This window comes from Boeremia exigua (assembly GCF_020726555.1).
Source record: "Boeremia exigua strain MPI-SDFR-AT-0100 chromosome Unknown C7974scaffold_15, whole genome shotgun sequence".
In the NCBI taxonomy this organism is placed as follows: Eukaryota; Fungi; Ascomycota; class Dothideomycetes; order Pleosporales; family Didymellaceae; genus Boeremia; species Boeremia exigua.
Window position 1 is genome coordinate 521,218 of NW_025763532.1, and position 17,040 is coordinate 538,257.

The 17,040-nt window shown below is 58.7% G+C and overlaps 8 protein-coding genes across 8 annotated transcripts; 3 read left to right on the forward strand and 5 right to left on the reverse strand.

The window, feature by feature from the left end:
* Window positions 1-190: 190 nt before the first annotated feature.
* On the reverse strand, window positions 191-2,240 carry C7974DRAFT_79951 (major facilitator superfamily domain-containing protein). The gene is made up of 4 exons (XM_046147293.1): window positions 2,047-2,240; window positions 1,524-1,955; window positions 611-1,474; window positions 191-554 (listed from the first exon to the last, which is right to left on the reverse strand). Exons 2-4 carry the CDS (start codon window positions 1,942-1,944, stop codon window positions 250-252), a joined length of 1,590 nt encoding a protein of 529 aa, XP_045991404.1. The 5' UTR covers window positions 1,945-1,955; window positions 2,047-2,240; the 3' UTR covers window positions 191-249.
* A 739-nt stretch (window positions 2,241-2,979) lies between these two features.
* C7974DRAFT_429032 (uncharacterized protein) lies at window positions 2,980-7,466 on the reverse strand. The gene is made up of 2 exons (XM_046144623.1): window positions 4,122-7,466; window positions 2,980-4,072 (listed from the first exon to the last, which is right to left on the reverse strand). The coding sequence occupies exons 1-2, from the start codon at window positions 7,358-7,360 to the stop codon at window positions 3,034-3,036; spliced, it is 4,278 nt and encodes a 1,425-aa protein (XP_045991405.1). The 5' UTR covers window positions 7,361-7,466; the 3' UTR covers window positions 2,980-3,033.
* Window positions 7,467-7,611: 145 nt separating this feature from the next.
* On the forward strand, window positions 7,612-7,896 carry C7974DRAFT_418488 (uncharacterized protein; the record flags this gene model as incomplete). Its single annotated transcript, XM_046144164.1, has 2 exons — window positions 7,612-7,668; window positions 7,717-7,896. The coding sequence occupies 2 exons, from the start codon at window positions 7,612-7,614 to the stop codon at window positions 7,894-7,896; spliced, it is 237 nt and encodes a 78-aa protein (XP_045991406.1).
* A 140-nt stretch (window positions 7,897-8,036) lies between these two features.
* C7974DRAFT_79991 (Methylthioribose-1-phosphate isomerase) lies at window positions 8,037-9,493 on the reverse strand. The gene is made up of 2 exons (XM_046147295.1): window positions 8,890-9,493; window positions 8,037-8,843 (listed from the first exon to the last, which is right to left on the reverse strand). The coding sequence occupies exons 1-2, from the start codon at window positions 9,402-9,404 to the stop codon at window positions 8,180-8,182; spliced, it is 1,179 nt and encodes a 392-aa protein (XP_045991407.1). The 5' UTR covers window positions 9,405-9,493; the 3' UTR covers window positions 8,037-8,179.
* Window positions 9,494-9,895: 402 nt separating this feature from the next.
* On the forward strand, window positions 9,896-10,794 carry C7974DRAFT_322713 (NADP-dependent oxidoreductase domain-containing protein; the record flags this gene model as incomplete). Its single annotated transcript, XM_046138869.1, has 2 exons — window positions 9,896-10,408; window positions 10,459-10,794. 2 exons carry the CDS (start codon window positions 9,896-9,898, stop codon window positions 10,792-10,794), a joined length of 849 nt encoding a protein of 282 aa, XP_045991408.1.
* Window positions 10,795-11,335: 541 nt separating this feature from the next.
* C7974DRAFT_80021 (Metalloenzyme, LuxS/M16 peptidase-like protein) lies at window positions 11,336-14,623 on the reverse strand. Its single transcript, XM_046147296.1, has 2 exons — window positions 14,247-14,623; window positions 11,336-14,201 (listed from the first exon to the last, which is right to left on the reverse strand). The coding sequence occupies exons 1-2, from the start codon at window positions 14,591-14,593 to the stop codon at window positions 11,441-11,443; spliced, it is 3,108 nt and encodes a 1,035-aa protein (XP_045991409.1). The 5' UTR covers window positions 14,594-14,623; the 3' UTR covers window positions 11,336-11,440.
* C7974DRAFT_405791 (uncharacterized protein) lies at window positions 14,618-15,316 on the reverse strand. The gene has a single exon (XM_046143080.1). It carries the CDS (start codon window positions 15,257-15,259, stop codon window positions 14,960-14,962), a length of 300 nt encoding a protein of 99 aa, XP_045991410.1. The 5' UTR covers window positions 15,260-15,316; the 3' UTR covers window positions 14,618-14,959.
* C7974DRAFT_437845 (beta-taxilin) lies at window positions 15,262-16,977 on the forward strand (the record flags this gene model as incomplete). Its single annotated transcript, XM_046145220.1, has 4 exons — window positions 15,262-15,517; window positions 15,670-16,096; window positions 16,143-16,386; window positions 16,453-16,977. 4 exons carry the CDS (start codon window positions 15,262-15,264, stop codon window positions 16,975-16,977), a joined length of 1,452 nt encoding a protein of 483 aa, XP_045991411.1.
* Between the last annotated feature and the right edge of the window lie 63 nt (window positions 16,978-17,040).

Here is a 17,040-nt window from a genome sequence, read left to right on the forward strand (position 1 = left end):
GACAACCTGACGTTACCCAGATACACAAGATCAAACCCAACGTGCTTGTGAGCGGCTTTTAGTACCACATATTCAAACCTGGGCGCGTGTGTCTTCCGATCGAGGATGACTTTTGATTATAATAATTCTACTATAGGGGTATATGTTGTATGAGAAACCATCTATGATGCAAGTTCGCCACGCGATGCAACCAATGACACGCTCTATCAGCCGAAACACTCAGCCGTATGCTTCCGTAATCTCGCAATCTTAAAACTGGACCTGGAACTTGGGGTTCGTTCTGATTCTCTCGCCATACAGCCTGAAGAACACCGGCACGGGAATAAAAGCCAACGCTACAAAGCCGAGCAGCGAGTTGCCCCAACCCAGTCCCAGCTTGTCGTACATGTCGAGGCCGGCAAGGGGCAGCACGGCGCCGAAGACGGATCTGAGCACCGTGTTGGCGGCGATGGCGGACGCGGCGTGCACGGTGAATGCGTCGACGAGGTAGGTCTGGATAGTCATCATGGCGGTCAGATTGCCGACGCCAATGAATGCTGTGCCGATGATGGGGACTGTATGTGTTAGCTGGCTTGTCGGAGACGCAGATGATACGAGACAGAAGACTTACCGATCCAGTGCACGCCGTAGTACGTTGTCCAGCCGTACAAGAAGATACCCAGCGGCAAGCAAACAGCACCAGGGACAGTGAGGAACATGGGCAGGCGGTGCTCGGGCTTCGCGTTGCCTTTGGCTTGGTGCTTCTTGATATTCTTGTCTGACATTGAACCCAGTATGCCCATGCCGAGGATCATGCCAACACCCATACCGAGGTACGAGAGGCCGACGGCGCCGGAGGAGAAATGGTACTGGCCCTCAAAGACGAACGTCATGGTCGTGAAGAACAGATACAAGATGCCGTAGTTGATGGAGATGTATAGCGACATGAGGAATACAATGGGCGAGAGGAAGAGCATCTTCATCGGACGAGCGATGGCGCGGGCAAAGACCTCCTTGGGCGGGAGCCCGCTGTCGAGTTTAGAGCGGAGTTCCATGTTGCCAGTCTCCTTGCGCAGACGCGCAGTCTTCTGCGCGAGGATGGTCTGGTGGAACGTCTCGCGCCCGAAGAACGCGAGCGAGACACCGAACACGCCGCCGAAGATGGCAAGCAGGTAGAACACCCAGCGCCACGAAAGGCTCTCCACAAGGAAACCACCGCACACGGGTCCGATAATGGGTCCGAGCAGAGGCCCCATGGAATAGATGGCCATGGCGCCGGCACGCTGCTGGGGCGGAAACATGTCTGCAATCGTGCCACCTCCGAGCGTCAGGGGAGACGCACCCGCGCATCCAGCGAGGAGCCGGAATGCGATGAGCATGCCCATGGAGTTTGAGAGGGCGCAGCCAATGTTGAAGATGACGAAGAACACATTGCAGATATTGTAGACGAGCATGCGTCCATACATCTCGGACATGGGCGCAATGACAAGTGGGCCTATAGCACGTGGTCAGCTTGGAACCAAAGAAGCTTGGAGTCGACATACCAATAGCGAAACCGAGGAGGTACACCGATACGACAAACGTCGCCATCAGGTTCGACGGCTCCTCAAATGCCTTCATGACCTGCGGCACACCGGGCGCGAAGAACGATGATGCGAGTGGAGTGATGAACGTAACGGCGCCCAGAGCAGCGATGATGGACCATTTCTTCTTCGCGGGCCAGTTCAGGGGGTTCGCAGGATCATCAGGGCCGTCCCAGTCAACAACATTTGGATCTTGAGCTGGTGCATCGGCGCTTAACGCGCGTTCGTCTGTGTGAGTTGACAGTGCTTGGCTGTGAACGCCTTTCTCGACATCCGTGGTGAAGGTATCGGCATCTTGGCTCTGCTGGTAGGATGCGGTATCCTTCTCCTCTGGCTCCTGTGCTTCTCCCGTAGGATTCGTGTATGTTGACGGTGTTGTCATGGTGAAGTGTGCTGTGGAGTCTTCGTTAGTAAGCTGCAAGTGGTAATGCTGCTCTTCTGACAAGGCTGTAGCAACACAAGCAAGCCTTGGAAGCTAACGTACCGTTAGAACAAAAGATCCAGCAGTCAACCAAGTCTGCGTTGCACCTCTTGTGTTTCGTACAATACAGCGCGTGACAGTGTTATAAAGCAGCACACCCACGAAGCAAGATTATGACCCAGGACCCCAGCCGCGGGGCAAAGGGGAAGTCATACGCATCCACCCACCAGGCCTCGGACGATCCGCAGGCGGGAGAGTGTGTTGCATCTGTGTGTTGGACGCCTGCACCAATCAGAAAGCCCAGGGGCCGGTAGCCGCGCCTAGACAAGGCTTGTTCTGGGTCGAGGCGAGCTTGAACACAGGGGGGCGAACGCCTCAGCGGACATAAATGGAGGGTCGGAGGAAGCTCCTCCGATGCAGCGTGCCCACCAGGGGTGGTAACCTTCACCGGAGGGTGGCACGTCAGATCAATAAATGGTCCCGGTGCCGCATGCGCACAGTAAGTGAGACGTAAGCTCCGGGAGAGTATTGCGCTGTTCTACACTTCCTGCGAACGGACGAAAGCTGAGACGCGGAGGGTCGATGGAGTGTAGGTGCTATGAACAGACGCTGGCGATCAGTAGGTAGGCGTGGACCAATACGGACTTTACGGTCGCTTCTTCCTCCAATCAAGCGGTGCGGTGTAACTCCTCGCACTCGCACTCGCATAACCGTATACCGTATATACTGATTCGAGTGCGCTCCACAGCAAAAGCTTCGTGTGTCAACATAGTTTGAGTCGATGAACTGCACATTGCCAATTTTGCAAGTTCGGTCCGACAGAGATGTAGAAGAGGTTAATTGAAAATCGTGAGAACACCACGCGACGTCAGCATAAGGTCGAGAAGAAGCCCCGTTGATCTTCCGTATCGGTCCGCGACTGGAGTCCGCTCCACTCTAGTATCCTGGGGTCGTAGCGGTTGCTCAGAAATGGTCACGGTCAGATGGTTCCAGTGATGAAAAGGGCGACGATGATATTATAAGCTATTTACAGAGATAACCTTGTGCTTTCTATAGAACCCTACCTGCCGTAGACGATGTGCTCCTGTCCTTAGTCTCAACCTTTCGCAAGCCTCTGCCAGCCTGGATTTGACCCAGAAGAGCTCCACGATCCATACCGCCAGATGCCTTCATAGTGGGCATTGGTGGGGGTGGAGGAGCCCCTCCCATCGGAGGTGGTGGAGGACCTGGGGGAGGAGGAGGTACAGCGCCTGTAGGCATTGGAGGTGGTGGTGGAATACCCGCTGAGGGCGCTGGAGTTTGAACAGGCGAGTCCTTGTTGTCCATCGACGACAAAGGTCGTGGGGGTGCCATTGTGCCGAACAAGATGGAAGCCAGATGCTGAGCACCTCCCTTTGTAGGAGCCTCGTCATCGTCTGAGGACGAATCATCTGAGTCATCACCAGACCAACCGTCATCATCTTGCCTTCCACGGGTGCGAGCTGACGGCGCAGCGGGCTCATTAAAGGTCGGCGCGGCAGCCTTCTGGGCTTGCTCCTGCGTCAGACGGTGGAATGGATTTGTAGACAGCTCGCTAGTGGTGCTGGCCGGAGGCGGGGGTGTGCTGTTATTGTCCTGGGTAGACAACGCCATCTTCTTGTAGAATGGATTCGTGCTTTCACCTCCAGCAACAGGGTGAGGGCTGGTCACCGCCGATGCGGGCGGGCTTGGGAACGATCCCGGTACCTGTGGCATAGGTGGCGCTGGGGGCGGTGCTGTGCTCCGTGGTAGCTCCTGGCTTGCAGCGGGAGTGGAGTCTTGCGGGGTGATGTTGTGGGGACCGTCGTCGTCAGAAGAGTCGTCGTCATCAAGAGCCTCCAGTTGGAGCTGCAACTGCCGCTCGCGTTCGCGAGCAGCTTCGATCTCGGCACGCTGAGCGGCCAGCTTGGCCTCCTTGTCCTGTTGCTCTTTCTGCGCGCCAGCTCTGCGCTTCTTCTCCTCTGCCTTCTTGAGCTTGCCCTGTTGTACTTGCTCCTCAAGAGCCTTGAGACGTGCCTGGGCAGCCTCGCGCTCCTGTGCAAGCTCGTCCTCCTGTCGGCGCTCTTCCTCCCTGGAACATCGTCAGTAATAGTCTCTTAATGGCACTCATCTTGACTTACTCCATGCGCTTAGTCTCTGCTTCCTGGGCTTTCTGCTGTTCCCGCAAAGCCTGCTCAGCAATCTCGTTCTCAGCTCTCTTCGCCTCTGCTTCTGCCTGATGCACGTCGTGTTGTGCAACCTCGGTCTTGTTCTTGCGCGACACTGGTGGGGGAGGAGCCGGCTTCTTGCCAACAGACTTGGCTGGAGCTGGAGGTGCTGCGGACTCTCCTTCAAGTCTCCTTTGTCTTTCCTGCTCGCGACGAGCATCTTCTTCTTCAGCCTGCCTGAGCTTATCCTCGCGCTCCTTCTTCTCGCGCTCTGCACGCTGCTCAGGGGTTTCGCCAGCCTTCGCCGGGGCTCGCAGGCCCAAAGCCGCCAAGCGTTCGGCCATTCGTTGCTCAGCCTGCTGCTTGATGAACGCAGCGCGCTCGGCTGGTGTTTTGTAATTAGAGGCACCACCGGATGAAGGTGTTGGTCGCGGAGACTCAGTGGCACGTGCAGGGCTCTCGTAACGAGACGTTGACGGGGCATCGTTGGTGCGCGAAGGCGTGCGCCCTGTATCGCGAGACTTCTCTTCCTTTCGTACGCGAGTAGCACGGCTGCTTCGCTGCATGTCGAAAATGAAATCCCTGACTTCATCCTCGACACCAAGAGCCTCTTCCCATCTGCGACGCTCATGCTCGCTGCGGTTGTCGTGTCCACCCTCCTTCAAACTGGCGTCGAGTCCCTTGGTGTACTCGTTGACACTGTCTTCCACGTCACGAATCATGCGCTCGTTGTTCTCCTTCTCCGATCGAATTCGAGATTGTTCCTTCTCTAAGCGCTCCGTGGCCGCACCTGTGTCGTCACTAGCAGGAGCAGGCTTGCCAGTCAGAGCAGCGGAGCGTGCTTGCATCATGGCCTTAGCACGAGCCTTCAATCGGTCTGATTCGGTGACGGCGCCACCGGGCCCTGTTCCGACGATTGTAGATGAGGATCCAGGGTGCGCTTTGGCATCCTTCAGTCTGAAGAGCTCGAGTTGGGCATCAGCGATTTCGCGTTCGATGCGACGCACGTTGGATGCGACCTCGGGCAGACGATCTGTCAAAGTCTGAAGCTGACGCTTGAGCGTACGACGCTCTGCGTCCGAATCGCCCCCATGCAGTGAAGCTTTAGGGTGAGCATCGATATCGTCCTGCACCCTGCGAATGCGACGGTACAACTCATCGGCCTCCTTGCGGTCCCGACGGTCAAGAGCGTCATCTTCATCAGCGGCGTCCTCATCCCGGGTATCCATAGCGTCCAACAAGATCTGCTTTTCTTTGACAGCTTTTCTGAGTTGCTCCAAGCTCATCTCGTCCGAACGCCCAGATGGTGGGGAAGAGGCACCCGAAGCGGGCGAAGGTGAGCGACCACCAGCACCAACACGGTGTCTTGCGCTTGAGCGATAGCCGGCATTATCATCGTTGTTTCTGAAGACAGTGGCATCCTTGCGGCCGCCGGCCGCTGGACTAGTGGACCGGAACGAGTGCGTCTTGAGATAGCTGACACCAGTACGTTGCGGCTGAAGGAATGCGCCAGAGTTCTTCCTGTCTTCCGCGTCTCCGCGAAGCAAGTTCTTCATTGCGCCAATAGAGTCGTTGATGTTGCGCGTGGATGGAGGGACCAGCTCAGGAGGCAGACGGTTCGGTACCGGGTATCCGTTCAACTTGCGGTAGATGAGATGCATTGCAACAGCGAATTCGTCCAGGTTGAGACGCCCACGGTCCGCAGAGTCAGCAAGAGTCCAGATCTTCTCCAGGTCAGGCTTGGGCAGACCACTTTGACCAAGAATCTCAATCGCTTGTGCACCAGCAATGTAGCCCTTGCTCATTCCATCCCAAGCCTTGAAGGTTTCGTCATACAGCTTCTTCTCGCCCTTTGTGATGGCCCAAGGAATAGTCGCGTTGCCAGTGAGTCCGCTGGTCGTCTGATTGCCTGTGTCTCTCCCTGTCTGAGGCATCATACGCCCTGCCAGCGCTTCGATGTTGGGCAGACCTGTAGCAGGGGTGTTGACAAGACCCCATTGTCCAGGCATGCCTGTTGGCTGAGCATTGAGAGGTGCCATGCCAGTCTGCTGAGGGGCCAAGTTGTTACCACCGAACCCAGTAGGCATCGGCGGCATGGGGGGACGCGGTCCGTTGTAGCCGCCTCCCATGCCCTGGCCGAAGCCAGTCTGCTGCGGTTGCATACCCATGGGCTGTTGGCCATATCCAGTCGGCTGAGACGCCAATGATGACAGCAATTGACTGTTCGATGGCTGTGGCTGCGGCTGCTGAATTGTGGGAGGCTCGTTGAACGAGGGCGCATTGCTGGCGGCGGCAGCACGGTTCGGCTGCTCATCGGCGATGTTGAAGGAGATGATGTCGACCATGCTCGACACTTCGTTCTTGACGCGGTCGGGCAGGGCGGCTGGAAGGTCCTTCCCTGTCAGCTTCAGGTTGCAGAGGTACATGGCGAGTGCGAACTCGGGGAACAAAAGCTGCCCCGACTTGGTGGTGTCAGCCAGCGTCCAGATGTGACCGAGCGCGTCTCCTGACAGCTTCGAGCGCAGCAGCAAGTCGCGCGCCTGGTCGCCCGACAGGACTGTGCCATCGCCCGCAGCAGACTTGAACAGCTGCTCAAACTTGGCCTGGTCCTGCGCTGTGATGAACGACAGCCGTATGCTGGGGATCTTGCTGCCTGTCTTCGCAGGCACCGGCGGTGGCACAGACGAGGATCCTCGGAAGGAGTCGGCCATTGCGGCCGAGGTCATGCCCGTGGGCTGGGGTCGCTGCGGCTGCGGAGGCTGCTGTTGCTGCTGCTGTTGCGGTGCGCCGGTCTGGAACGGCTGCTGCTGGGGAGCTTGCTGCTGGAAGCTCTGGTTCTGCTGCTGGCCAGGGAAGCCGGTGAACTGCGACTGGAGCTGCTGGGGCTGCTGTCCAAAGCCAGTCTGCTGAGGTTGTTGACCGAACCCAGTCTGCTGAGGCTGCTGTCCAAATCCAGTCTGCTGAGGCTGCTGTTGTCCAAAGCCCTGCGGCTGCCCCGGGAAGCCAGTGAACTGCTGCTGCATTGGCTGCATCGGGGCGCCTCCAAAGCCCGTCTGCTGCGGTTGCACTCCAAAGCCCGTCTGTTGGGGCTGCATGCCGCCCTGGAAGCCCGGCTGCTGGCCAAACTGCTGCTGCTGCGGCTGCTGCGGCTGCTGGCCATACTGGCGGGCACTGTTCCCGCCCCCTAGGTACGAGCTCGACCCCGAAAACATCGTGTGCGAGCGGTCGCGGGTCGATCAAACGGCTCGGGTGCTGCGCATGCGAGGTGGACTCAGAGATTCAGGAGGAATCGCGCGAACAGGTGGAGAGGGTGATGTGTAAGGTCGGGCTGCCGGCTGTCTGTGCAGCTCTCTCCAGGTCCCGTTCGCGCTAGGCCCAATGACGCAACGTTGGGTAGCTGCGGGCTACAGACGCGCATGCATCCAAGCCACCGCAATAGCAAAGATCTTGCACCACGTCTACTATGTCGCACGATCAGAACGGAGCGCCGGCGCCGAGAGCAGATGCCGATTTCGCTGAAGTAGGCAGCTCCACGAACGACTGAGACAGTTCCTGACAGCTCTCACAGGCACTGAAGGAGCTTGCTCGGGGCGAGCAGACCGCCTCTGCGCTGGAAGGCCACCTCGACTCGCTGGAGAAGAAGATCGAAGAGCTCCTGGCACAAGCCGAGAAGGCCGAGAAGGATATGCAGGCTGGCGCGTCCTCCAGCGAGAAGCCAGCTGGCAAAGATCAAGGCAACAGCTCATGAGGCAGCCTTGGTTGCTCAGACCAGTAGCAGATCAAGCAAGGAGGACGGCTAAGAATCCCCTCTGCCGAGTGTTGCGCGTCCAAGGTACAAACGACACACCTCCTGATTTGAGCAAACAGTCGAGTCAAGCACAAGTAGACCTGCAAGATCGATCGTGGAATACAAGCATGAAAGTTAGACGTTGGTAATGGATGTGGAGAGAGGGTTGATATCTGCATTTCAAGATAGCAGCACACTTTTAACTACATTGGGTATCTATATACTCTTGCTTTTGCAAGTTCGCCTACAAGCCTCCAATCGTTGAGGGCTTCACCTCCGAGCCCTTTGCTTGGAAAGCCTCCTCCAAATGGAACACCCCTTCGCTGTCCTTCTCGAACACGCCCACTTCGGTGATGATGCCGTCGATGAGCTCGGCAGGGGTGACATCAAATGCAGGGTTCCACACATTGATACCGTTCGCTGCGATGCTGACAGTCTCCACAACTGCAAGATCCAAGTTAACGCCATCGTGGCGGGGCCCCTTGACCATAGTGACTTCTTTTCCAGGTCGTTCTTCGATGACGATGTCTGCTCCGGACTTGGTCTTCAGGTCAATGGTGGTCCTTGGTGCAGCGACAAGGAACTTCACTCCGTGGTGCTTTGCAAGGATAGCCAAGGAGTAAGTACCAATCTTGTTAGCAGTGTCACCGTTCGCAGCGACACGGTCAGCACCGACGACGATGCCAGCAATGTTCTCGCTGCCGCCTCTAAGTCGGAGGAGCGCCGCAGCCATGGAATCCGTGACCAAGGTTGCTGGTATCTGGTCATGTACCAGCTCGAAAGCGGTCAGCCTTGAGCCTTGGTTGTATGGGCGGGTCTCTGAGCAGAAAGCATGTTTCAGTGTTCCACTGGAGTGCAGAGATCGAATGACACCCAGCGCAGTTCCGTATCCAGCAGTTGCAAGTGACCTGATCGGTTTAGCAGCGTTACCCAAACGCGAGGGCACAAACATACCCAGTGTTGCAATGCGTCAGCATGCTCACTGGTCCCTTCTTGCCAGCTTCGGTGTTCTTCACGATCCACTCTGCGCCATGTTTGCCGATGTTTTCGTTGTCGCTCACATCGTCAACAAGCATCTGCTCTGCAGCTGTGACATACGCCTCCCTTACTGAATCTCCGCTAGCCCCACTCTTTGCAGCACTCTCCTCGGTGATCTTCCTCAGCTTGCCTGCGGCGTCTGCGAGATTCACAGCAGTCGGTCGGCTGGTCACCAAGTAATCCAACTTTTCTGTAATGAAGACCTGTACTTCCTCTGCCACCGACGAGAGCTTCATGTTTGTGAGTTCGACTGCCAGAGCGAGCGCGGCAACAATCGCAATAGCCGGTGCTCCTCGAGTTCGCATCTCCTTGATTGCATGCCATGCGTCGGTACTGGAGTAGATGTGGTCATACTCCTCGGCATGAGGCAGCTTGAGCTGATCAAGGATCTCAAGCTGTCCCCGCGTGTACTTGATCGCCTGGAGGACCATGTTGTCGGCTTTGAAGTTGGTTGTATTGTTGCTTAAAAATTTCAAGATGACGCGGTTGCCCAACGCGAACAACACGTTCTGTCTGCCCCACCAAAGCAGCAAGCGTGATGGAGGGGCAACAACACTGCAACAAACACATGCCAGCACAGAGCAGAGCTACCACAATGGCCAATTAGGCTCTGTCCTGAACATTCCAGTGGTGAAGATTCTAGTCTCAATTTCGATTGCTCATGTAAAGCTCTAGTCCAATGATTTGACCCACTGTCAAGCTCAATGAGCGTTAACACAATGACATCAGGACTACCTAGATGAGCGCTCGGTATGCGCAGGGCGGCGTTTAGAGCCACCAATGCAGCATTGATCAGGCCACGCTGCAGCTTCCTCTCATGTTCACTTCACCTCGACTAGTCCGTTTGTCACGTCTTGCCGTCTGCAAACCAACAGTCACCCGTGCATCTCAACGTCACTCAACCACCACCAACACGCCCAAGATGTCTAAGCTTAGCTTGGACTCGACGCTTCCTCTCCCCAACTCCTCGCACAAGATCCCCCAGCTTGGCTTTGGCGTCTACCAGTCCCCGCCTGAGACATGCATTAAGTCTTGTCTTACAGCCCTCAAGGCTGGCTACCGCCACATCGATACGGCGCAGTACTACGCGAACGAAGAGCAGGTCGGCCAGGCAGTGCGGGAATCTGGTCTCAAGCGCGAGGAGATCTACCTCACGACCAAGATCCTCAGCCCGGGCAGCGACGTCGAGTCGACATACAAGTTCGTGTTGGAGAGTGTCGAGAAGCTCGCAGGTAAGGATGGATACGTGGACCTCTTCCTCATTCACAGCCCTAACGCGGGTCCCGAGAAGAGGAAGCTGATGTGGCTTGCGCTGGAGAAGGCCAAGGCTGAAGGCAAGGCGCGCGAGATTGGCGTCAGCAACTACGGCATCGGACATATCGAGGAGATCAAGAGCATCGGCAAGGTCTGGCCGCCAGCCATCAACCAGATCGAGGTACGTTCCGTTCGTTGTTTGCATATACATCTTATACTAACACGCCCAAGCTCCATCCCTGGTGCCAGCAAAAAGACGCCGTCAAGTACTGCCACGACAACAACATCGTCGTCGAAGCCTACTGCCCACTAGTCCGCAACCAAAAAGCCTCTGACCCGACCCTCCAGCGCCTCGCCAAGAAACATAGCGTGTCCGACGCCCAGATCCTCGTCCGCTGGAGTCTGCAGCGCGGCTTCGTCCCGCTCCCCAAGAGCGACACGCCCTCGCGCATCGAGTCCAACGCAGCGCTCTACGCCTTCGAGCTTGACGCCGACGACATGGCCGCGCTCGATGGCCTGGACCAGGCCGAGCAGGGCGCCCTCGTGCAAGCAGTCACTAACGAGTAGGACTCGGGTGCCTTGAGCACGAGCGCGCGCGATCACACGCAGCAGCAGCTGGACGAGGTGTCGCGCCGGGTGGCGGCGTGGAAACGGCGCCAGGGACTGGCACCGTGGGAGGAGGAGTAGCGGGATGTGGCAGGACGGCGGCGCGTTGGAAGTCGTCGCCTAGCACGCAAAGCGTAGGCAGCCACAAGAAAGGCGTGTACGTAGTAGATGTAGATGCGGCCGCAGCTCATGCTACCACTCCCTCAAACCCCCTCTTGCGCGCTACTCATGCCAGTGTTTGTGAGGAAATGTGCCCTCCAATATAGTCCACCCAGAGAAAGATCTCGCTCGTAGGCAGTTCTGTAAGGAGGCCAGCGCCCCGCCCAAGCGCGCAGCTGGGCTGGTGGCGACATTGCTCTCGCGCAGAGTCCCCGGGGGGCACAAGCGTAGCCGCCATGAGTGGGCAGTACGTCTGTGGTTCTGCGCTGGTTGGGATATATTTCACACGGAGGACAGCACATGATCACTATCACGGGTCCCAAGCCGCCACGGCCAGAGTGAAGGGAACGAAGGCGAAGGCAGATACATCAGCCCCAGTGCGAACACCGGCGATGCGGGAGTAGGGATACTGTACAAGCTATGATACATACACACAACACCACCGCGTCTAGGCCGCGGCAGCAGCAGCAGCCTCGGGCTGCGCCGCCTCGCTCTGCGCCGCCATGCCCAGGTCGCGCAACTCCCAGTCCGCAGCCCACTCCTTCTTCTCGCCGAGCACGGCCAGATTCGCCTCGGCCGCGCGCTGGACCAGGAACGCATCCGCGACGCTCTGGACCTGCGCGGCCGTCGTGTCGAGCAGCCGCTCGCGGCGCAGCTGCAGCGCGTCGTCGTCGACGCCGGACAGGAACAGCCGCATGCCCTCGCGGCTGACGCTCTGCGGCGCGTCGTAGCCCTGGAACGCGGACAGCTTGGCTTCCTCGAGGTCCTGGGCCGACCAGGCGCGGTCGCGCGCCCACACGCCGGCGTCGCGCATCACGCGCAGGCTGTTGACCGGGTTCGGGTCGCGGTAGGAGTACATGCCGAAGACGCCGCCGAGGCCGCGGGCGTAGGCGCCGCCGCCGTAGGCGCCGCCCTTTTCGCGGATCTCGGGGTGCAGTTGCTTGAAGGTGAGCAGCTTGGCGAGGATCTCGAGGGGCGCGCTGGCGGGGTCGGTGTAGGGGACTGTTTTGACGGCGCGGGCGGAGTAGTAGACCTGGTAGGGAAGGGGGAAGAAGGATTTCGCGTTGCGGGGGTAGGTGTTTTCCTGCGATGTGGAGGGCACGGCGACGGATTTGGGGAGGGAGGTGAGGAAGGTGGCAAGGGCGTCTTGGTTGGGTGTTGCAGACTCGGGGCTGCAGTTGAGGGCGACGCGGAGGTTGGATGAGTTTGCGATGACAAAGGATTGGATCGCTTTGAGCTTTTGGATGACTTCTGTGAGGGACTCAAGGGCGGCGAGCTTGGTTGTGACTTTGACCTGGGTGAGGCCGCCGGTCTGCTCTGCGAGGCGTCCTACAGATGTGATACCTGCCTCGGCGTATCGCATGGCATACGAGTGGCCAGAAGACGCGATGTTGTTGACCGCACCGCTTGACGAGGCCTGGAGGAGTTCCTTAATCTTCTTCTCTGCTTCTGGGGATTCGAAGTCGGTTTCCTGCAGGATTGTGCGCAGCAGCTCGTACATGTCAGGGATGTTGCGGTCGAGAGCATAGCCGGAGAAAGCGATGCCTTCCTCGTAAGTGTCGAGCGACAGTGGCGACTGATTGGAGTGGTAGCCGACCGAGATGCCTCCAGTTTTGAGCTTGATCAGCTCTTCCAGCTGCTCCATAGTCTTGTTCTTTGTCCCCAGACGCATAAGAGCATCTGTGAAGAGCGGGATCAGCTCTCTCAGCTCGTCTGGCAGGTTCTCCAACCGGTGTACCGCACGGAAGTATGTCAGGCCGTTAGTGGGAGCTTCGCGCCATTGCACCTTGGCGTCGCCGATGCTGGTGTGGCGAAGAGGCTTCCTCTCCTTCTCTCGCGGGATGTCTTTGACGTGCACAGTGGGCAAGCAGCTGAGATCCTCGGTTCTGGCCTTCTCCTGAACCTCAAGCAGCTCCAACTCGCGCTTCTCGAGATACTTCTGTGCCTCCTCCTCGCTTGAGAACTTGCTTGTGGTCTCGGCGATCTTCTGCGCCAGTCGTTGGCTCTCTTCCTCGACGAGTTCTTGGCTGAAGGTCTCAGATGGCTTCATTGTGAATGTGAGTGTGTTCTCGGTGAGTAGGTACTTTTCGATGAGTCCCTCCAAGTAACCGCCTTCAGCGTACTTTGCTTGGAAAGCATCGACAGTCTCTTGCCACGCGAGCGCGTCCATTGGATCGATGCCGTTGAACCAGCCGGGCTTCAGCCTCTGCATGATGCCCATGCCGAAGTTGGCGGTCTTGTGCTTCAGCGACAACTCCAACTGGTGGAGAATGCCGTTGACTTTGATCTCGTCAAAGCCGTTCTGTTGCGACTCCTTGAATGTCTTCATGATGGCCTCGCGGACCTTGGGCACATCCTCAGCCTTGACGGCGTCCAGTCCAACGGAGAAGACTCCCTTCCGTCCTGCGCTGTCGTATCCAGTGTTGGCACTGAAGTCGGCACCGAGGCCGGACTCGATCAAATTGCGGTACAGCGGCGACCCATAGCCGTTCATCATCAGACTGCTGAGAACACCAAGCGCAAAGTTCTCGACAGCGTCGGCTGTGTCGCCCATCAACCATGTCACTGACGTCTTGTACTGCTTATCTTGCGGGACCAACGGGTCCATAGGGCCGGGGACTGTGACCTCCTTAGGGCTGTCCAACTCAATGGGCGCCTTGACCTCCTGGTCCACCTGTATTTTGTTGAAGCTGCTTAGGCGCTCGTTCACTTCCTTCAGGTGGTCGACCAAAGGCATGTCGCCGTACGTCAGGATTTTTGCGTTGCTCGGGTGGTAGTGGTCGGCGTGGAACTTGCGCAGCTGCTCCCAGGTCAGATCGGTGATCTTCTGAGGGTCGCCGCCCGAGTTGTTGATGGCGGGGAAGAGGTGGTCCTGGAAGCGGGCGTAGAACAGGTAGCTTGCGTCCGACGTCTGCCCCTTCATCTCATTGTACACGACACCCTTGAACACCAGCTTCTTTGCGCTCGGGTCGTCCGTGTCGGCCGCCAGTGGGTTCTCCGGCCCAATGCGCCACCCCTCCTGGGTGAAGTCGTTCTCCTTCAGCAGCGGGTTTAGGGTCGCATCGAGGTATACGGACATGAGGTTCTGGAAGTCCTGGGCGTTGGTGGTGGCGAAGGGGTACGCGGTGTGGTCGGGGAAGGTCCAGGCGTTCATGAAGTTGGACAGTGAGCGCGGCAGCATCTTGAAGAAGGGGTCGCGGATGGGGTATCTGGCGCTGTTAGCATTGGGGCACAAAAAGACGGCGGCGGCTTACTTCTCGCTGCCACACAGGGTGGTGTGCTCGAGGATGTGCGGCACGCCCGTGTCGTCCGGCGGGTTGGTCTTGAAGCCGATGGAGAAGCAGTTGTTGGCATCGTCGCGCGCAATGTGCAGATACTCGGCGCCAGTCTGGTCGTGCTGCAGGTGCAGCGCCGTCAGCTCCAGCTCGGGCACCTGCTTGACGCGCTTGAGCGTGAAGCCATGCAGCTGCTCGCCGACCTTGGGGAAGTTGGCGACGTCGGTCACGGCGGCATAGCCCCGCACGGCGATGTGCGCGGGGCGGCGCAGGCTCGTCGGCGGCGGGCGCGTGTTGCGGAGCTGCAGCCGGGCGGTGCGCAGCATGCTTGCGATGTGGTGTGTGGTCGCGGACTGCAGAGCTCGCGTGCAGAAAGTTCGAGGGTGCACCGCTGCGATGACGCTCACGCCTCACGCGCCGATTGGACGGCCCGCGTGCTGCCGCCCGCCTCGACTAGCCGGCAAAATGCTCATTACTAAGCGTCGCGGTGGCAGCAGGCTGCGTGCGCTGCAGATGCAAGGGGCGGCGGGCATGGCGGCGGGTAGAGAGACGCAGGCTGCGCGTCTGCCGTGAGCGCTGGGAGGGAGAGGCGTGGTGGAGAGGAGCGTGTCCGGGGCAGCGACTAACGACTTTGCACACGCAGAGCCGGCCCCCTCCACCATTGCTGCATACCTCTGCGAGACACTGCCCAATCACCCTGTCCCCCCTTGGCCCCCGGCGCGCCGCCCTCCTGTACATAGCATCGCCGCCGGCCGCACACTGACGCCCGCACCCTCCGCCCGCGCGCGCCTCGAGACCCGCTGCGAGCCCCGACGCCGCCGAGCCGCCACGGACGAATCCTCGCTGTGCGCATCGAGCCTGTCGCCCACCGCGCCCTGCGCATGCGCTCGTGTGCCCCCGGCGCCGAGTCCCGCTGTTGAAACGCCCGCCGACACGTGCGTGAGAGCCGCCAGGCGCGCAGCGACCCCCCCAGCGCCCACGGCCGTCGCCATCTATGGCCACTGTAGCCCAACAGCGCCAGCCCGCCGCCCCCGCCCACGCGCACCCGGCCTCGAGTCGCAGCGCCTCCGCCTCGCCCTCCCCGGCCATGGCCCCCGCCCAGCACGCCCCCGCGCCCGCCCCCGCGCCCGCGAAGAAAGGCAAGGGCAAGAAGGCCGCCGACCCGTCCGAGCAGCAGAAGCAGATCCAGGCCAAGATCGCGCAGCTCGAGCTCGATGCCGCGGGCGACAAGGAGCAGGAGCTTGAAGTCGGTGGGTGATCTCTTTCCGTAGTGCGAGCGGCGAACGAGGGGCCGTGTCGCGTGCCACTTCTGCATCTGCATGTTGCGGGGCAGCTGAGAAGCAGAGCAAACGGCACGTTACTGCGCTCTTGGGAGGCCATTGGCTGACTTGTGTCTGTACAGAGCGCGAGGTCAAGAAGGCGAACCGCGAGATCGCATCGCTCCTCTCCAACATGGACGGCCCCATGTCCCAGCTGACGGCCCTGCAAAAGAAGTACACCGAGCTGCTCTCCGACATGAAGCGAATGGAACGCGAGCACTCCAAGGCGAAGAAGCGCGGCGATCAGCTGCAGAAGGAGAAGGACGCCCAGCGGTCAGAGCTGACCAAGGTCACCACCATGAAGGACAAGCTCGACAAGCTCTCCAGAGACTTCGCCAAGGAGAACAAGAAGCTAAAGGACGAGCTGCACAAGCTCGAGAACAGCGAATCAACCGCCAGGCACGAGCTGCACACGCGACTCGAGACGTTGATTGCAGAAGTGGACGATTGCATCAGAGTGGCCGAGGGTCCAGAGCGACCAGACGAACGTGACATTGAGCTAGACGAAGCGTGCGTTGAGTCTACATATCCGTCAACAGCATACTAATTGTCTCAGATTTCGACTGAAGTTTAAGTCCTTCATTGACCAGTACGAGCTGCGTGAGCTGCAATTCCACTCCCTCCTGCGTACGAAAGAGCTCGAGATACAGTACCAGATGGCACGGCTGGAGCAGCAGCGCAAACAGCAAGAAGCCGAGTCGTCCAAGTCGCACCAGTTGACGAGGCAGGTGTCGACCTTCTCGCAAACCGAAACCGAGCTGAGAACTCAACTCAACATCTACGTTGAGAAGTTCAAGCAGGTGAGTCTCCCTACTGCTTCCCATTGTTGTTCTGGTAGCATGTTGGTTAATACTGACTAGATGCAGGTTGAGGAAACACTCAACAACTCCAACGACCTATTCCTGACGTTCCGCAAGGAGATGGAGGAGATGTCGAAGAAGACCAAGCGCCTCGAGAAAGAGAACCAGAATCTACAACGTCACAAGGAGATCACCAATCGCAATATCGGAGAGATGGTAGAAGAGCGGCAGAGAATGCAGGAAGAGCTGGCGAGAAAGACAAAAGACGCCGAAGATCAACGCAAGAAGATTGCTCGCCTCGAAACGCTGTGTCGTGGCATGCAGGCGCAAGGACGAGGTCAGGTTCCTATGGCGGAGCTGGAGGAGGACGAAGAGGTCACGGAGAGTGAGTACGACTACGAAGACGAGGAAGACGATGAAGGGAGCGGCGAGTACGACGACGACACTGAAGAAGATGCCATCGAGCCTCCACCCGAGCGTCGACCATTCGGACCCGTACCACCACCTCCGCCTCCGCCGCAGAGCGTTGTGAATGGCAAACCTGCTAGCCATAAACAGCCCAACGGGCAGATGAATGGAGTCAAGCGCTAATTGTCGTGTCCTAGAACCCGAAGTCAGTCCATCTCAGCTTCGTCCAGCCTCTTCCTTCCGGCA

Excerpts from the sequence above, each read along its gene's own strand:
- C7974DRAFT_80021 (XM_046147296.1), bottom strand. The coding sequence starts at position 14,593 with ATGCTGCGCACCGCCCGGCTGCAGCTCCGCAACACGCGCCCGCCGCCG. Across the intron at positions 14,202-14,246 it reads ACCCTGTGTGGCAGCGAGAA|ATACCCCATCCGCGACCCCT; the intron begins GTAAGCCGCCGC and ends TAACAGCGCCAG.
- C7974DRAFT_405791 (XM_046143080.1), bottom strand. The coding sequence starts at position 15,259 with ATGGCGACGGCCGTGGGCGCTGGGGGGGTCGCTGCGCGCCTGGCGGCT.
- C7974DRAFT_429032 (XM_046144623.1), bottom strand. The coding sequence starts at position 7,360 with ATGTTTTCGGGGTCGAGCTCGTACCTAGGGGGCGGGAACAGTGCCCGC. Across the intron at positions 4,073-4,121 it reads GCAGAGACTAAGCGCATGGA|GGAGGAAGAGCGCCGACAGG; the intron begins GTAAGTCAAGAT and ends ACGATGTTCCAG.
- C7974DRAFT_79991 (XM_046147295.1), bottom strand. The coding sequence starts at position 9,404 with ATGGTCCTCCAGGCGATCAAGTACACGCGGGGACAGCTTGAGATCCTT. Across the intron at positions 8,844-8,889 it reads CTGACGCATTGCAACACTGG|GTCACTTGCAACTGCTGGAT; the intron begins GTATGTTTGTGC and ends TAAACCGATCAG.
- C7974DRAFT_79951 (XM_046147293.1), bottom strand. The coding sequence starts at position 1,944 with ATGACAACACCGTCAACATACACGAATCCTACGGGAGAAGCACAGGAG. Across the intron at positions 1,475-1,523 it reads CCTCCTCGGTTTCGCTATTG|GCCCACTTGTCATTGCGCCC; the intron begins GTATGTCGACTC and ends CACGTGCTATAG. Across the intron at positions 555-610 it reads CTACGGCGTGCACTGGATCG|TCCCCATCATCGGCACAGCA; the intron begins GTAAGTCTTCTG and ends TAACACATACAG.